Source organism: Meleagris gallopavo, chromosome 2 (assembly GCF_905368555.1).
Source record: "Meleagris gallopavo chromosome 2, MGAL_WU_HG_1.1, whole genome shotgun sequence".
Classification (NCBI taxonomy): Eukaryota; Metazoa; Chordata; class Aves; order Galliformes; family Phasianidae; genus Meleagris; species Meleagris gallopavo.
The window spans coordinates 87,741,787-87,758,792 of record NC_139405.1 but is presented as its reverse complement, the minus strand read 5'-3'; the positions used below and the strand labels follow the sequence as shown (position 1 = coordinate 87,758,792).

The 17,006-nt window shown below is 38.8% G+C and overlaps 1 protein-coding gene across 2 annotated transcripts in view; it reads left to right on the top strand.

The window, feature by feature from the left end:
* Positions 1 to 12,040, top strand: part of MCPH1 (microcephalin 1) — a 120,081-nt gene extending 108,041 nt beyond the window's left edge. For both annotated transcript variants that reach the window (XM_085217915.1, XM_085217918.1), the window contains exons 13-14: positions 10,425 to 10,662; positions 11,789 to 12,040. In XM_085217915.1, coding sequence (XP_085074041.1) covers positions 10,425 to 10,662; positions 11,789 to 11,844 — 294 coding nt within the window. In that variant the 3' untranslated portion in view covers positions 11,845 to 12,040. The remainder of the gene's footprint in view (positions 1 to 10,424; positions 10,663 to 11,788) is intronic.
* The last annotated feature ends 4,966 nt before the right edge of the window (positions 12,041 to 17,006 follow it).

Sequence of the window (17,006 nt, the reverse complement as noted above, 5' to 3'; positions counted from 1 at the left end):
ACCATGAAAGCCAGATTTATGAGCTTTTTTAAAGTTATTTGTAGATTCCCAAGACGATTGTGTTCCCATCACTTACTGTAGCCTTTAAAACTCAAATGACGCTTACAAATATTCATGTTTGGCTCACACTGAGTTACTGCTGAGCATTGCAGTGGCATTCAGCTAAAACTGAGGAGTAGAGAGGAGAACATGCTCTGCCTCTGCTTCAATCGTTGTCTGCTGAGGAGAGCAAAAGGACTCACATATTCATACTTGAAAGATAATACAAGAGGGGTTTTTGTTGTTGTTTTGTGTTTTAAGTTAAGAGTAATTTTATTGTGGGTTTAAACAACTGTTTGGGGAAAGAGCCTTTTGGGAGCATCTGCATAACCCTTTACATTTGCCAGGCTTTTCCTTTCAGCAAGATCACTGATTGTGTTATTATTGGAATATAAATCCTTTTATTTATCATAGCATTATTCATCTGAACTTTGCTAGGTATAGCAAATCTGTTGACAGGACTGGATGTATCATTTACTGTTGAAGGCGAAAGGGAGGATTCCCCACATCCCTAAATCAGCAAAACAAATGTAATCTTTGGAGTCGATGCTGCGCAGTATCCTGTGTTGATCAAAAAGAAAGTTAGATTGTCTAAAATGTTTCAATATCTGAAAAGTCTAAGGTAGTTAAAGTGAGGTTATCATTTTTCGTGTATTTTATGCGAATAGTAGTCTTCCACGACTAATATTTTAATTATACGTAGCATTCGACTACAAGGAGTAACAAGTTGATTTCAGTGAAAACACGTTGTCTTATGGAATTTCTGTTTCGGTACAACTGTTCTGAACATCGAAATACACTTAGCTTCAAATGCATTATTTCAACCTGTGTAAATGCAGATTTTTTTTTCTCCCATGTGATTAAACATGCTGTTTATTTCATTAATACTGAATTCCTTAAGTTTCTTCACTGAAATTAATGGTATATTAATAGGATAAGTATTGGTCTCATGCAATAGGTGCTAATATATAGAAATACATATAATATATATATGGGATAGATATTGCATGGTTCTGCAGAGCGGATGTGCAGAGTTAGTGCTGAGAGCACCCTGCACACCATACTTGGCTCAAGGGTCTGGACAAGGTCCAGTCTGGACCCCTGAACCAAGCACACGTTCTCATTCTGTTTCAATACAAAGGAATTCAATCTGGGCAATAGCTGGTCCCCAACAGGAACCAGAGGTAGAGTCAATAGGAATGACCAAGGGCTTTGTTTCAAAAGTGCTCTTTCAGCTTGAGTTGAACCATGAGGAATGTTGGTATCTTTCCTGATGAAGATCTTGTGAGAGTAAATCCAGTAAAAATAGATCTTTGTCAGTTGTGAGGAAAAACAGGCCCATCCAGGTATTGCCTGCTTTTTAAAGTTGCCAATACTTGTCTAAAACAAACTATTTAGAGGCTGAGATCTTCTCAGTTTGTTTATTGGCTCAACTGCATTTGTTCACTTGACAGCTGTCTGAGTTAAGAAAAGTTTTTAATTTACTTCTTTTCCATTTTGAGATGTATGAATTTGCAGAGTGAGTTAGATGGAGTCATACCAATTGTGCCAGATGAAAAATGGTAGATTCAATATGACTCACTGCAGATCTCCACACAGGTGATGTTTATGCTCCTGTTAGGTCTTTGTCATACAAAAAATGAGGCCACCACACCAGCGCACTTGTCAGTTATGGTATTAAATTAACTGCTGTCCTATCCATATCCTTCATTTGTTATCTAGGATTTTTCTAAGTTACCAGGCAGGAAAATCTGATTAATGATGACCTAGAGTAGTAAAACTTAGATTCTGTAAGTGGCAGCTGATCCCCAATTTGTTAGAGAGAGATTTGTTCACGTCAGCATTGCAAATTAAAATACGTATTTGAGGGAAAAATCTCAAGTTGCTATAAAATTGTTGCTGTTTACGCTACAATTCCAATTTCAGTCTAGTAGAACTTTTAGTGCTTCCCACTTGCCACTTTGAATGTTAAGGTGTTCTTCAGTTAGTCATTCATGTTGCTTTTCCAGAGCAAGCAAGTAGTGCAGAAAAACCCTTTTTGTTATATTGTTTGCATATTGAATCATAGAATCATAGAATGGCCTGGGTTGAAAAGGACCATAATGATCATCGAGTTTCAACCCCCCTGCTATGCGCAGGGTCGCCAACCACCAGACCAGGCTGCCCAGAGCCACATCCAGCCTGGCCTTGAATGCCTCCAGGGATGGGGCATCCACAAACTCCTTGGGCAACTTGTTCCAGTGCTTCACCACCCTCTGTGTGAAAAAATTCCTCCTAATACCTAACCAAAACCTCCCCTGTCTCAGTTTAAGACCATTCCCCCTTGTCCTATCACTACCCACCCTCATAAACAGCAATTGAAGTTCCCAGGCATGCACAGACTTCTCCTGATTCCTAATTCCGCACAGGCAAATAGTATCATCGAGGTCATGGGCATTAATCATGTGCATAAGGATAAGATTGGAATTAAAATATCCTAAAGAGATATAAGAAATGATCAGAAATAGGCATGATGGAGTTCAGCAAGGACATGTGGAAAGCAGGAGGAAAAACAGAATGAGATTGAAAATGCAATATTGCTGCCAAATGAGCAAGTAAGTGAGAGGATCTGAAACAGATGTCACCTATGTCATAGCCCAATCAAAGGAGCAGGCTTACTAGGATGTGTTAGCACGGATGCCCTATGCAAAGCACACGTATGGCCTGCACTGCACTCAGCAGTGGTGGAGCCTGGGCTGGAGCCTGGGGTCCAACTTTGGGCACAGCACTTCAAGAAGGGTGTGGAGAGCATCCAGGGGAGCATAACAAAGTGATCAAAGGTCTAGAAAATATGACCTGTGAGCAAAGGCTGAAAGAATTGTGTTTGTTTAGTCTAGGGAAGAGAAGACTGAAGGGAGACATGATAGCAGTCTTCAAATATTTAAAAGGTTGTTGCAAATAGGAAGAGAATAAATTGTTCTCCGTGTCCGCTGGCACTAGGACAAGAAGTAACGGGCTCAAAATGCAGCAAAGGCAATTTAGGTTGTATTGTTAGGAAAACTTTTCTGCCTGTAAGAGAAGATAAGCATTGGACTGTATTGTGCATGGAGGCTGAGAATTTCTGTCTTTAATTTTAATGTGATTCCTGGGGGCTTGTCACTGTAGTACATGTCACTTAGTGGTATGCCAGTGGTGCATGGCATGCAGTCATCGCTGGCAAAGTCCTTTTCTGAGGGACAACTGGCACAGTATTTGAGTGAGGAAAAAAAGAACCCAATTATAATTGGCAATTATTTGCAGAATTTTGAAATAAGCTGTGAATGTTTTGTGATCCAGAAAAATCCCACTTTCTCAAGCTAATTGGTAATGAAAGTATTCTTAAATTTCGCAGTTTCTTTGTGTTGAAACCGAGTGCAAATGTATTTAATTCAGAAAATATTCATAGTTGCAGACGCAGCAAAATGGGCACATATTGCAATCATACAAGGCTGTTTTTAAGTGATTTGTATTGGAAATACAGTTCCTTCATTTGAAGTCATCCTCAGAAGGGGAAAGACTTATTGTTTCAACCTAATTTGTTTTTACTAATCTATAGCTGATAGTGTTGATATTACCTGGTATTTAAAAATAGTCCTAGCTTTGGAAAACAAGGAAATTAAACTAAAAATAAGTGAATTTGTTATCTTTTTTCCTGCAAAAATTTTCTCTGCCGGAAAAAATGGTTCAAAACATCTTCCAGTATAATTTTGAATGTCCGCCAAACAGTAGAGTTATTTGCCAAACGTTTTTATGCAGTATTCCCGCTGAGACTCTGTCTCTCAGAAAACAAATTGGTGAAATTAACTTTTCTTATCAGTCTATGGGATTCGAGAGAAGCAAGGTTGTCTGCCAACACATAGTGGAAAGAAACACGATTAGCTAAATTGTCTGGTTTCGAGCTTTCTTCCCTCCACCCTCATCTTGGCCAGGAAACACTTAGGCGAAGGACTGTGCAGAGGAGGGGAAGAAACTGTATTTTGAAGAAGTTTCCAGACAATGTGGGTCTTTACAGTATGTCATTTATCTTTCTTTTACTTTCCTTTTTATTTTTCAAGAGCTGACATAGAAAGTTTCGGTTTTTTTTTCTGGAGCAATTTTTCCACCCTATCTTTTAAAACTTTCTCCCTCTGTTTCTGGCTCCGGGCACAGTGCACGGGTCTCTACTGAACAAGAATGCACCAACAGCTTGCTGTGCACCGCTGTCAGGCTGCGTGTGTGTGCCGGGGTGCTGCTGTCTGTCTGAAGGACTGTGCTTCTCTTATTTGTCAGAAAGAGATCTTCTGTTGTAGCCAAAAGATACCGATATCCAGTGAGTTATTTCAATAAAGGTTGAAAAATATGCACGCAGTGTTTGTAAATGATTTGCGTGAATGTTGCAAGTTGAGCTTGAAAAGCATCTCTATCAACAATAAATGCGTTTTGTGCCCATTTGTGGAATGAGATTATTGGGCTGTTGAGGCAGTGGGTTGATGGTGTGGCTTGGTCCAGCCAGGATCTGGTATCCATGCAGTGTTCCATAGATAGATATAAAAGATATAGATATATATATATATATATATATATTTATATAGATATAAAATCTACAATTCTTCAGAGCCAAAGGGCTATTTCTGTGTGAAGCAGCTTGCTGAATTGTTTCCAGCTCTGAACACGCTTTTATACTGGAGAGCTTATTTATCTCATAGAGCATTTCAATGTACATTTAAATTAGAGATTGTAATGAATATTATTTTAATTTTAAATCTGTCAGTGTGTTGGGGAAAAAAGAAAAGCAGCGGACTGCTAAATTAAACCACAAAGAAATCAAACTAAAATGCTCGGCTCTGAAGAAGAAACTGTATGCCACCCGTTCTTCCCAGAAAAACACAGTTGCTGTTTGGATATCACTTCTATTCTTCCAATCCTGATATTTAGAAAGATGAAACAGAGCATTTCTTCTTCATCCTGCAGGAGAACTCATGCACTGTTAACACAAACTTCCTTGATCCTGGTGAGGTCCTGCAGATTCTGCACATTCCTCCCTGCAGGATAAGCAGACTTTCAGAAATCTGCGCACTGCGATGCGCTCCCCTTTATCAGAAGCAGGCTGGTGCTTCACTGCGGTGGATGTGTGTGAGCCCTTGATCTTTACATGTACATGGGGGTTCCACATATGTTTTTCTTTTAAATTTTTACAAAATGACAGACTGTCTGAAAATGCACGTAACCATGCAAGAGTAAATTTTCCTAGCAGACTAGTAGCTGCGAGTGTGTCCTTCCCGAGAGCTTTGTACAGAATGACAGTAACTGGAGTTATGAATGTTGCTCAACCAGCATATTTCTCTGTAGCGAAATAATATGAATATTAAGATATTTGAGCTCAAGATTTCCCTAGCAATATCTACCAACTGTACTAAGCAGGCATGCTAATTTCTGTGCCTCTTTTACTAAATCTGTAGATTATCAAGCTGTAAAGGCTGGGGGTTTTATCGGTTTGATGTTTTTATGGTATTTAGTAGTTTTGGAGTGGTGCATTAATCCAGTGGTCAGATCATTTCATTTGTGGGAGTGTGCCATTTATCAGCTTCAAATGAGATAATACTTGCTCCTTGGCTATAAGTTATAAAATCTACAGTCTTCATGTCCGCAACTTTGTCCTTTGCTGCTTGCATTTGATAAAACCTATTTATTATTTTTGCAAGTAACATTAGCCAGTACATATTTATTTATTTATTGTAGATTTATTCATCTCTACTGAATATCAGAAATTAAGAATAAGGATTTACCACAATACTTACGTTTATTGTGTAATGCATGCACAAGTATAATTCTATATATTTTTGAAGCCGGAACTTCACATTTTGGATTCTAACCTACAGATACAATTTCTACTAATTGCAATAATTCAGAAGGATATACTCCATTTAGCTTTTGTGAAGTATTATTATTCTAATGGCATTTTAGACTGGAAATTTATCCATATGTTGTGAAAGTACACCAAAAATTGTGTGCTGTTCATAGGACATTAGCAGTTTAATTGCTGAAAAATGTCCACGTACATCCAGGAGAATTCATTTCCTTGCATTTTCTATTGCATTAATTCAGGTATCCATTCAGAGATGTAGCTTAGGAGAATGACATACATGGCTCATGAAGTAAAAATAATTGCTGAAAATCAATTATTATTTTTAGCTCTCTTATATGTATCCTAAATCAACACGTGAACATGTCGATTTGGTTTTTCTTTTAACTTTCATCCAATTGAATATTTTCCTAAAACCCTGAAATTATGACATGATTCACTTGATGATGAACTGTGTGCCATCCATTCTTGTTCTTAGGCTGAAATTTTTCACGTAAAATTCAAAGAAAAATAAGAGAGTGGATGGATGAGAAACAGATTGTTGTCTTGCAAAATTACAAATCAGATATCACTCCATTTGTTTCAGCATTTCGCACAGTGAAAGCAAGCATGCAATCAGATATTTCCCCCATCTTGCTCTCCTCTGCTCTTCTCCTCTTGCTGCTGTGATTCAGGTCCTCATTTAACAAACAGGTAATGCCTGCGTGGCTGTGACGGCCATTGCCTGAGCCTCACCCAAAGATCACATCCTTCGACTTTTATGGGGGTTGGTGTTTCTGCATCCCATGTAGCAAATTCTAGGCAACGTCACAAAGGTGATGTGTGCTCTTTTAGTTTGTGGGGATTGAAAACCAACCACGAGGAGGATAGCTGATGAAATGTATTTCTTTTTTAGAACAAGGAGTTCTATTTATTTATCATATTTTCTCCATAAATTTTATTTCTATCAGGATTGATTTTTCCTTTCAAAATGTAAGTTCAACAAGCATGCATTAATGGTACATTTTTGAGAAGTGTATACAATGTAACAGGCATCATCGTGCCGTGTGACAGAATGAAGCTAACACTTGGGATCATTGCAAAAAGAGTAAATAGATGCTTTCAAGAGATTATTATTATTTTTTTTAACCCTCTGCTAATAAGTCTAATTGGAAAGGGAAATTGATGTCACTGTCGGATATAGCAGGCAGTGGAGCTCCCTGACTGACACAACTATAACTACCAACCAATACACCCACAATTTATGGAAATAATCACTTTGCAGGGCCTGAAGTTTTCCCAGACTTGGTTTCAGCTGAAGAATTATTTTTTTTTTTCCCCACAACTTACCCAGAATCTGTATGGTTTCAAAGAACAGGGAGCGCTCCTGGAGTGCTGTGAACCCTTTGATGTTGCAGAGGCAGCTGAGTCAATTCAGTGCAGAGGGCACGCTTGGGCCATTTAACCCCACAGCCTAGCCTAGTATGGCCAGCTCTGCCTCTGCCGTGTTTCTTTCAGGTTCGTGGAGCAGAATGCAAAGCAAAACTTTCAATATAGCCCAAAAGCACTGAACATGAATGCTGCTGCGTTTCCCTCGACGGAAAATGCGCGTGAGGACCCCGCATGCTTGGGCAAATCCAAAGTGGGGATTCAGACAAAGGAAAAATAAATGTCAAGTTCTATGCCAAAGCTTTCTTTAGCTATTTCAGAGTTGTACATATTCCTAGCTCATCCTCTTACAAAATGGATTGGTAACACACACAGCTGGAACTGTAAATGGAAGTTCAAGAAAATCATCTTTATATCAGGTCAGCATCTCACTGTCCGGTGTTCCTTTAGCGTACAGTAACCACAGAGAATAAAAGCTGTGCATTGTGAGCATGTGGTGAGACAAGTGTTACTGGGTGTGCAAAATTTGGATTTCCTGATTTGATGATTTGTTGTGTAAGTATTTACTTTTATTATTAATTCAATCCAGAAGTTCTCCCTGCATGAAGACCTACCATACATGTTAGTTTTCACTGTGGTAGCAGCAAATAAATGCTTTCAGGGAAAATGTTTATGGAAGCGGGGGTACGGTTAGCCCTTTTAAATCATACTCCATTAAGTATGTGAAATAGCAGGACTGCAAGAGTTACATTTTGACTTCTGTCTAAAACAAGACCTGTTGCATTTTCAAGATAACAGCTTATCATAACTAACCATTTTCATCTTTAAAATCCAGATTGACAAAAATAGTGCAACATCTGTCTCCATGAATTAAATCTGATTTGCGTTAGGTAAACAAACATAAAAGACTCTTGGCAGTTGTCTTTCTTCTATCCCTTGCTGCTGATTTGTCCAAATAAACAACTTCAGAGATTTTCTGTGTGTCTTACCAGCTAAGACGGCATTGTATCTATCATGAGGCTCTTCTGAGATTGATGTGTAGGGGCTGCTATTTTTCACTAGATGATAGTTCATTCTTTAATTCTACGACCATGCTTACCACAAGCAGTTTGCTAATTTCAGGATTGGATGGGTTTTTCTTTATTGACAAAATTGAATAATTGCAGTCCCAGTAATATCAATGTCATGACACACTGCCCTGTAGGCACTGCTCAGAGATTGCAAAGTGTTTTACATCTCTGAAAAGTCTCATTTCAAGACACTTATTGTGGCACCAGACAAACCGCAAGCCTGATAGCATATGCTACAAGTGTATAGTGCTTAGCTTTCTGTATTTCATGACTTCAAGATGCCCAGCAGGTAGATGTTTTCTGCTCAGATGGAGGTAAGTGGTACATGCAGAGTTCAAAATCAGATCTTCTGCACATATGTGAAGTATTACATGCCAACGTATGTACAGGAATTGCAATCAGACCTGCTCACTACCCGAGTGATGAAGAGCTCTCTGCCCCATGTATCATTTATCTGGCCAAGAGTTAACGCTCTGAACTGAGCTTGGGTCTTCCAAACAATGTAACTCGGCTTTGATGCTGAGCTCAATAAAGTTATTTAGAGGCTGTTCTGACTTCCATGAGACAAGATTATGTGCCATGTCACTCGTAAATCTAAGTTCACAAAAGAGAAGAAAAGAAAGGCTATTTTTTTTATTGTTCTCAAGGGTTGGGCTTTTTTGGCCTGGTTTGTCAATAGCAGTTGCTGTCTTTATAACTCGCTGAATTCAGAAAACAAAGAATCAGCTTAGTTTTATTCTGAAGAGAACAGCCAAGGAATTAACAATAACAGAAATCTGAATTCTGTACTGATGGAGGAGAGCTCAGAATTAAGACTTGGACTGACCTGTCCAAGAACAGCACAGAGAACAGTGGCATGGAAATGTGAGCTGTAAAGTCATATGCTGGCATGGGCTTCATGCTTCCCTACTGCTTCACCTGCATAGTTGGTCGTAAGTGCTAAAGCAATGCATTTGACCTTGTTCTAAGGCTCAGTGAAGACTCCGTGGAACTACTCAGCTTTAAAGCCTTTGCTTTATTTGGCTGCACATCCGTGAAGCACATGTACTGTTGCATTAAAATCTCAAGTGCCTGTGGTTTCACAGCACATTCGTGCTAGGGCTGGAGAAAGGAATCCTCTGAACAAGTAATTCTTTCAGCTACCAGTTACACCTCTTCACTGACTACAGTTTCATATTCAGCCATCTTATGTAAGCCAGAAACACACACAGTGTCCTTATTGCTATGTAAGGTGCTCACACTGATCATCTGTATGAAAAAATTCCGAGCATCACATGATCTGAAACTTTTACTTTTGTTCTCATCTTACTTCTGGATCATTGTAAATTTTCAGAATACTGACACGAGATGCACACTCATAAATGTTAGATACGTTAATTTGGCAGCTCAATGGCAATCTCACTTTCAGTATTTCAAGCTTGATTTTTCATTTATTTTAGTATGAACATTTTGTATTGATTACCATGGGTTGTACACTCGTTCTGTGCACTGCTTTTCTTTTATGCACAATGTCGCTAAAGGAAATCGTTTAACTGCTGAGCCAGTGTTCTATCTGATAGATAAAAGTAAAAAAATTCACTCCAAATAGATAGAGGTTTTCATTGGATGGTGAGTAAGGCAAAAGAGATCATAGAGTAGCTTTATCTCTGAATTGTGTAAGTTAGTAAAGCAGCATAGTGTTAGTAAGGCTTCCATGGTTTGTATGTGTGGTGGAAGCAATTTAGAATATCCTTTAATATGTGCGTGTGGTGCCCATAAATGTAAGAATGTAAGATTCTGGTGAAAGATAATTTTGCCAAGTCCTATAAGAACTCTTACAGGTAATCATCTGAGCTGTAACTAAGGAGTCTCAGCTCTGGTTTTGGAATTATATCAACCAAGTGTACCATATACGGTCATTTTAGCTCTTGTATTAAAACAATTTAAATAATAAAACGTGACAAATTCATTGCATAGTTTATGCAAAAGTTTCTGATACGGCAGAAAAGTTCATATTCGTATACCATAATTCTTATTTCTTGAATTTAAGACAAGGATTCTTTTTATTCTGAGTAACACAGTTTTTATTGATTTCTTTGTTTCCTCAGATCTGCAGGCTGCAGCGTCACCTATCAGCAGGAAACTACCAGCTGAATCTGTTTTCAAATCAGCCTGTGATGTTTGTATCTCCCACCAGCCAGCCACCCTGCAAAAAGCTGATGGAGCTTATAGAGCTGTCAGGAGGAAAAATATGTAAAGCCCTACGTCAGGCAAAAATCTGCATAGGAAAATACCCAGGAAAGAAGTACCAGGAAATAAAATGTTTATCAGAAAAATGGATTTTAGGTAAGATGGAATCACAGAATCGCAGAATGGCCCAGGTTGGAAGGGACCTCAAGGATCATGGATCTCCAACCCTGCTGCCACAGGCAGGGCTATCAACCTCCCCATGTAATACTAGACCAGGCTGCACCATACTTCATATATACTATACTTCAACACATATAAAACATTCAGGAATATGTATTCAAATATTGATTGTAAAGAGTTTACTAAACTGGGGTTTTAGAGAGAAGGAAGTGAAAGGAGTGTTACCAGGAGGTTCCCAAGAAGACTGTCTCCCTTGTGAGGACTTTCTGTTAAAACTAACACTACTTTATGATGGTCCTGCTACTCACCATTGTAATTTTACCAAGAAACAATTTAATCCAAAGATTTTCAAATTTATCTTGTATGTGACTGCTTCATTTGGACAAACTAGAAATGGGAAAACTCCATGGGAGAATTACTTTAAAAGGCACATATGCCAGTGAGCTGCGTGGAGCTGGATGGGCCAAGCTGAGCCCATCAGTGGAGCTGGAAAAATTGTGTATCCAACTGCAGATAGTCTCACATATTAGATAAAGGACTGAATTCTTTGTGCCTTTTACAGATTTCTCACATTTCTTTTGCATTCTGATAGTGCTTTGTATAATTGCTATATTCTGCTCTCACAGATGGATTTGACACGATGAATCTGTAGAACTTGTAAAACATAAGTGTTTCTATATAATACCTTACCAGGTACAGGTCTTTGAAACTTAGCCCCTTTCTCAGTAACATAATCATAGAATAATAAAAGCAGTGACGGCCTGTCCCTACAAATTGTCATCTTAATCAAATAAATCAAACCAAATCTGATGTTTTGTCTTATCTTTGACACGTCGGTGTTACAATCCAGTATGTTTGTGGTTATCTGCTGCGAGCACCAACTGCCAATAAATTCACAACAAAAAGCCTATAGGTAAATAATGCTGCACCTTTGTTAAGCTTAAGCAAACTGTGTTTGCAGTATTATCATCCGACTGCATTTATTTTTAGCGTCTTTCTCTGTCTGTTTTAGATCAGGAATTGCTCTGAAATGCATTACTGCTTTATAATCTGTTTCTTGTGCACTTGATCTCAAACAATCCTGCCTTTTTATTTCTTCTAGATTCAATCACTCAGCATACAGTATGTCCTATGGAAAACTACATTTTTCAGCTGTGAGCTAACTCAAGAGCTTCCATATGGCTGTAAGGAAACAAGCCCACTTTGGCCTCAACAACTAACTAAGCTGTGAATAAAATTTCTAAGAGAATGCTAATTACATATTTATAAATATAGTTAAATGCTTTTATATTTTTATTACTTGTGAAAATGATGATTTTTGTTTCCTTTTAATAAAGTTCTTTGATAAAAGTCATCGTGCTTCCATTTATTTGTTGAAGAACCTTTGGAACTAAAAGTTGATTGAGTCATTACTCACTGGAAATGGAAAGGTGCTTCCCAATCTCTAAGTGGATTTAATCCTGTTAAGGTGCAGGTAACTGCTATATGTGCACTGAGTGTGTGTTGGAGCTAGCTTTGGTGTAGTCAGCAGGAGCTGTGCTGCCAGGGAATGGATTCCATAGGGTCCCACTTGGACAGCTGGAGTCCCATGCTGCTGTGTTTTTATGAATCATAGAATGGCTTGTGTTGAAAAGGACCAGAATGATCATCTAGTTTCAACCCCCCTGCTGTGTGCAGGGTCACCAACTGCCAGACGAGGCTGTCCAGAGCCACATCCAGCCTGGCCTTGAATGCCCCCAGGGATGGGGCATCCACAACCTCCTTGGGCAAACTCACACCTCCCATTGTAAAGTTCTAAATTATATTTTCAAAAAATAATTGAAACTCAGTAAATATGCTGAGGTGGAGCACCTTTAAATGCTTCACATCTAGACCGAAACTGTGAACAGCTACTGATCCTGAGTCAAACGAATTAAGGCAGCACATCATGCATATGCTGTTGAAAATCAGACTTATCACTAAATACTTTGGGTACGTTTGAAAAATGTATACAAGTGTCCTAACAGTTAAAATTCTCTTCAATCTGTATATTTGTTTTCTATAGGTGTAAAGATCTGGATATAAATTATGTTGTGATGCATGTTTAGCTATAAAGGCACAACTTTCTTTAAATATTTACCTGATCCATCACAATAATATGTCATCATTGCAGAGAATAACGCGTTACCCGGTAACTTAATGGCAGCTCATAACTCATACCTTCCAAACTCCATGCTCCCCAGAGTACTGTCCAACAATGGAAAACGTGTACTGAAGATAATGATTTCAAATGAATATTATGGAACCACCAAAGTACGATGATTTATAAATATTGCCGTTCTATTACATAGCTACAGCTTCTTGGACCTGGAATGGAATTGGAATGCAGCTTTTCTTTAAACTTGAGGGCTATCCAGTGTTTTTTCTTCAGAGGTTCAGCAGTGTCTGGGTGGCAGGCTGTTCAGTCCCAAATTAGCATAGTTGCTCTGTAAAATGGGTAACATCATAAACGTAAAACAAAAGTTTCCCATAATAATGGGAAAACTCCAAGTTAAAATTATATTAGGGAGAATTAAACTGACTTTATTTTCAGAAATACCGAGCAGCTGCAATTCAAAAAGATGAGATCTTGTTTTCAATATCCAAGTAATGCAGAGCTTTGTTTTAGATACAAACTAGGAAATATAATTAATTTGGGTCTTTTACTTGCTTGGTTTTTTGACACGCACATTCTTAACAGTGTCTTACCTCAGAAAAAATGTTTGATACAAGAATTAATAATCAGGTCCCTTTGCAAATCTGACTGCTTAAAATTAAAACTATTTACCTAATGACTGCAGAGCACTGGCAACACGGTGTCACTCTTCACCCTTGACCTTATGAGCCCCTTTATTAAGAAACCAGTTGCCAAGGCCTATAGACCAAAATAGAAATACTTAAATAAGTTGTGACATGTGAACATACGGTTCCCAGTAAGTAACAGAACCATTTGTTTGAATTATATTGCTTAACTTTGAGTATTGCGACCTCCTAGTTTATTTTGCAGTCATTTTCTAAGTGTACTACACATAGAAATCTGTCACTATTAATTTATACAATGTAACATTCCAAATTGGTTTTCTCATAAATCTTCTTAAGATGAATCCCAACTATTTAAATTGTAAATTCTTGGATCAACATGGTGATCTTTATTAGTCACACGTGTAACAGACTTGACTGTAAAAAGTCTAATATACTTTTGTAACTAAAATGTTTCAATCTATCAATTGAGATAATTTCCACTTACATTACATGATTTGCTAGATATCCCTGTGTCTGTTGACTGCTCTTGCAAGGTCTGTTTAGGAAAATGTAGCCAGCAGGAAAGTAAATGCCTAATTTTGGTCTCATGTGGTTGGTGAGAGAAGAGCTGTACAGCCATATTGTCTGTTGTTTGGTAATAGGACATAGCAAATATAGGAGTGATTAGAATTCCAAAGACAAACGTGTTGTACAGGCAGCAAAATGAATCATAGAATCATAGAGTGGCCTGGGTTGAAAAGGACCACAATGATCATCTAGATTCAACCTCCCTGCTATGCGCAGGGTCGCCAACCAGCAGACCAGGCTGCCCAGAGCCACATCCAGCCTGACGTTCAATGCCTCCAGGGATGGGGCATCCACAGCCTCCTTGGGCAACCTGTTCCAGTGCTTCACCACCCTTGTGTGAAAAACTTCCTCCTATAATCTAACCTAAACCTCCCCTGTCTCAGCTTAAACGTTCATTTTTTATAGCCCAGAGCCTTTCACACAAGCAGCTTCTGATCTATTTACTTGAATGTGGATTCTTGAACACCTCAGCTCTGAAAGGGAGACACACTTCTATTCCAGACCTCAGCAGGAGAACAGGAGAAGAGGCCAATGTTGACTGTTCCTTACGTCAGCAAACTCCAGAAGGAGAATGATGAAAACTTGCCCAATGTTTCATTTGCCAGAAGAAATCAGCCAACCAAAATAAACTTGCACTTGATACCAAGGTCCTAAGTACAACAATTAGCCAGGAAAAAAAAAAAAAGGAAAAAAAAAAAAAAAAGAAGGCACAAAACCCATCAGCATGGAATGGATTCACTGGTAGTTCTCAGCTGATTGGTTTTAAGATCTTCCCAAAGTGCTGTACTTTGCTGACATTCTGCCAAAGCTCAGCACTGCTGCACACTGCAGCACTGAATGCTATCAGGCTTGCCTTAGAAGCAAGCTGCTTTTTGATTTTTTAATTTTCTTTTTTGTTTTCAGTCAGGCTTTTCTGTGGGGGAAAGGTTTTCTCAACCTCGGCTTTTTTTTACCCTGCATGATTGTCTTTGCCATTCATTTGTGAAAATGGCTTAGCTGCTATCTGTGCTTCTCAGGGCTCCCACACCCTGCCTATGCAATGTCTCCAATCAAATCACATTGCCACGATTAAAGAATCATCTTAGTTTGCTTATTTTGACAAGGAATCTGTTCAAACCGAAAATAAATAGAAAAGCCAAAATAAGTCTCTTCCTGAGATTTACGTTGGCTGAGTTAATTTCTAATAGCAGTTAAACTGTCAGCATAGATCCTATTTGAACGCATTCCACTTGCACTGGTGGAAGAGGTGATACCATCCGGATGCACAAACCACCACTATCTCTTCCCTCCTTCCTTTTCCACAGACAGAGGGATGCTTTACCACACTTTACCGAGCTTACTGGGGACTCAAACTGGCAAGTACAACAATACTGAGGCAAAACACTGGCATGACGTTGGAGAGCGTGTTGTGTAAGTTGTGTCAGCACAGTGATGGTAGCAAAACTGCCGTCTTGTTCCAATGGTATATCATTAAAACAAACCAGGATACAAAATATTTTCTGCATTGTTACAGTGACTGAAAATGTAAAATTGGCAGAGGATACACCTGAAAGCCAAACTGCTGGAAGCTTTAAAGATGGGTAGAATATACATCTCTTTTTCTCCTTTCTCTGTTTTTATAATCAGTTTTAGATTGCAACTGCATTTAGGATGCATACATTGAGTGAGTAAAAACTATACATTCACCACGATCCTAGCGTATGAACCATCTGGTGTTGGTCATTAAAATACACACTGTTGAGCTACTTTTATGCTTCTGGAAGATTTCCTGATTCATCCATGGGCAACTTTTTTAGGGTTGTTACTTTTTCAGTAATAATAGCTAGCAAAAATTATTGCATCACTTGAATTTCAGTTTGCAGTTCCACTATAAGAAACTTCTGTTCTATTAATTGATCTGTATAGAAGATAGGTTAGGCACAAATGCATTATGTAGGAAAATGTTAACAGTACACTTAGTGCTAGCATACATATTGCTCTTTTTTTTCACTTTTTTTTAACTGATTTTTAATTATTTATTGTTATTACTATTACTATTATTATTGGGGTAGCGTCTAATCAACTTAGGAACTGTAGAGTTCCTGAAACTGTATTTCTGTCATTTGTAGAGCATAAGATAAATGTATCCGAGGAACAATATCTAGAAAACTGATTAAACCATTTTTTTACTCAAGAGCAACTCATAGCCCCAAGGAACAAAATAAAAGAAGAATATTCACTCTGATTGGAAACTGGAAAGTATGAAAACTGTGTCTGTGCCAGCGGTCTGACTTCTTTAATGACAGATCTAATAACAGAAAGCCAAATGACTGCAGTTCTATTGCATTAAGCAGATTTTTATTCCTGATCTCCTTTTATTGCAGTTTTTCAGAATCAGCTCTTTGCATGACACGACCAAACGGAGGACTCTGGAAGAGCATTGCCCTCACTGCAGCATGGAGCAGCAGCTCAGGGCACGATGGTTTCAAACTGCCAGTGGTAATAGATAACAGCTGCTGCTGGGCTTCTCAGCACAGGTGCCTGCTTTTGCTCTGAGCTGGCAAAGCAATATTTCTCTTCTGCTGACACAGGTGTGGAACAAGAGCAGCTCAGGCTCCTGTGCAGAGCTGAGTTATTGATGGGCAGCTGCCAGATGTAAGGTAAGGTAGGGCTGCAGGTTTCTTTGAGCTGAACAAATCAACATCCCTCAGAGGAGCCCTTGGGGGCTGGGGCCCACTGCTGGGGATGGAGCCCTCCTAGCTTACGAGACCTGAACCTTCACGTGACTTCTTCCAACCCAGCTCATTTTGTTTGCCTTGTAGCTTCTGTTCCTAAAGCACCTAATCTACCACCAGAGACAAAGCTGCCCCTCGGAGGTAATTTCCCAAGGAGATTTATCAATGAGCAGAGGGCTTTCCATGTTGTTTTCCAATCTATAGAAATTCTGCAGTTACAGGTGTTGGTGCAGGTGTTGGTACTGCTGGTCCAGACAG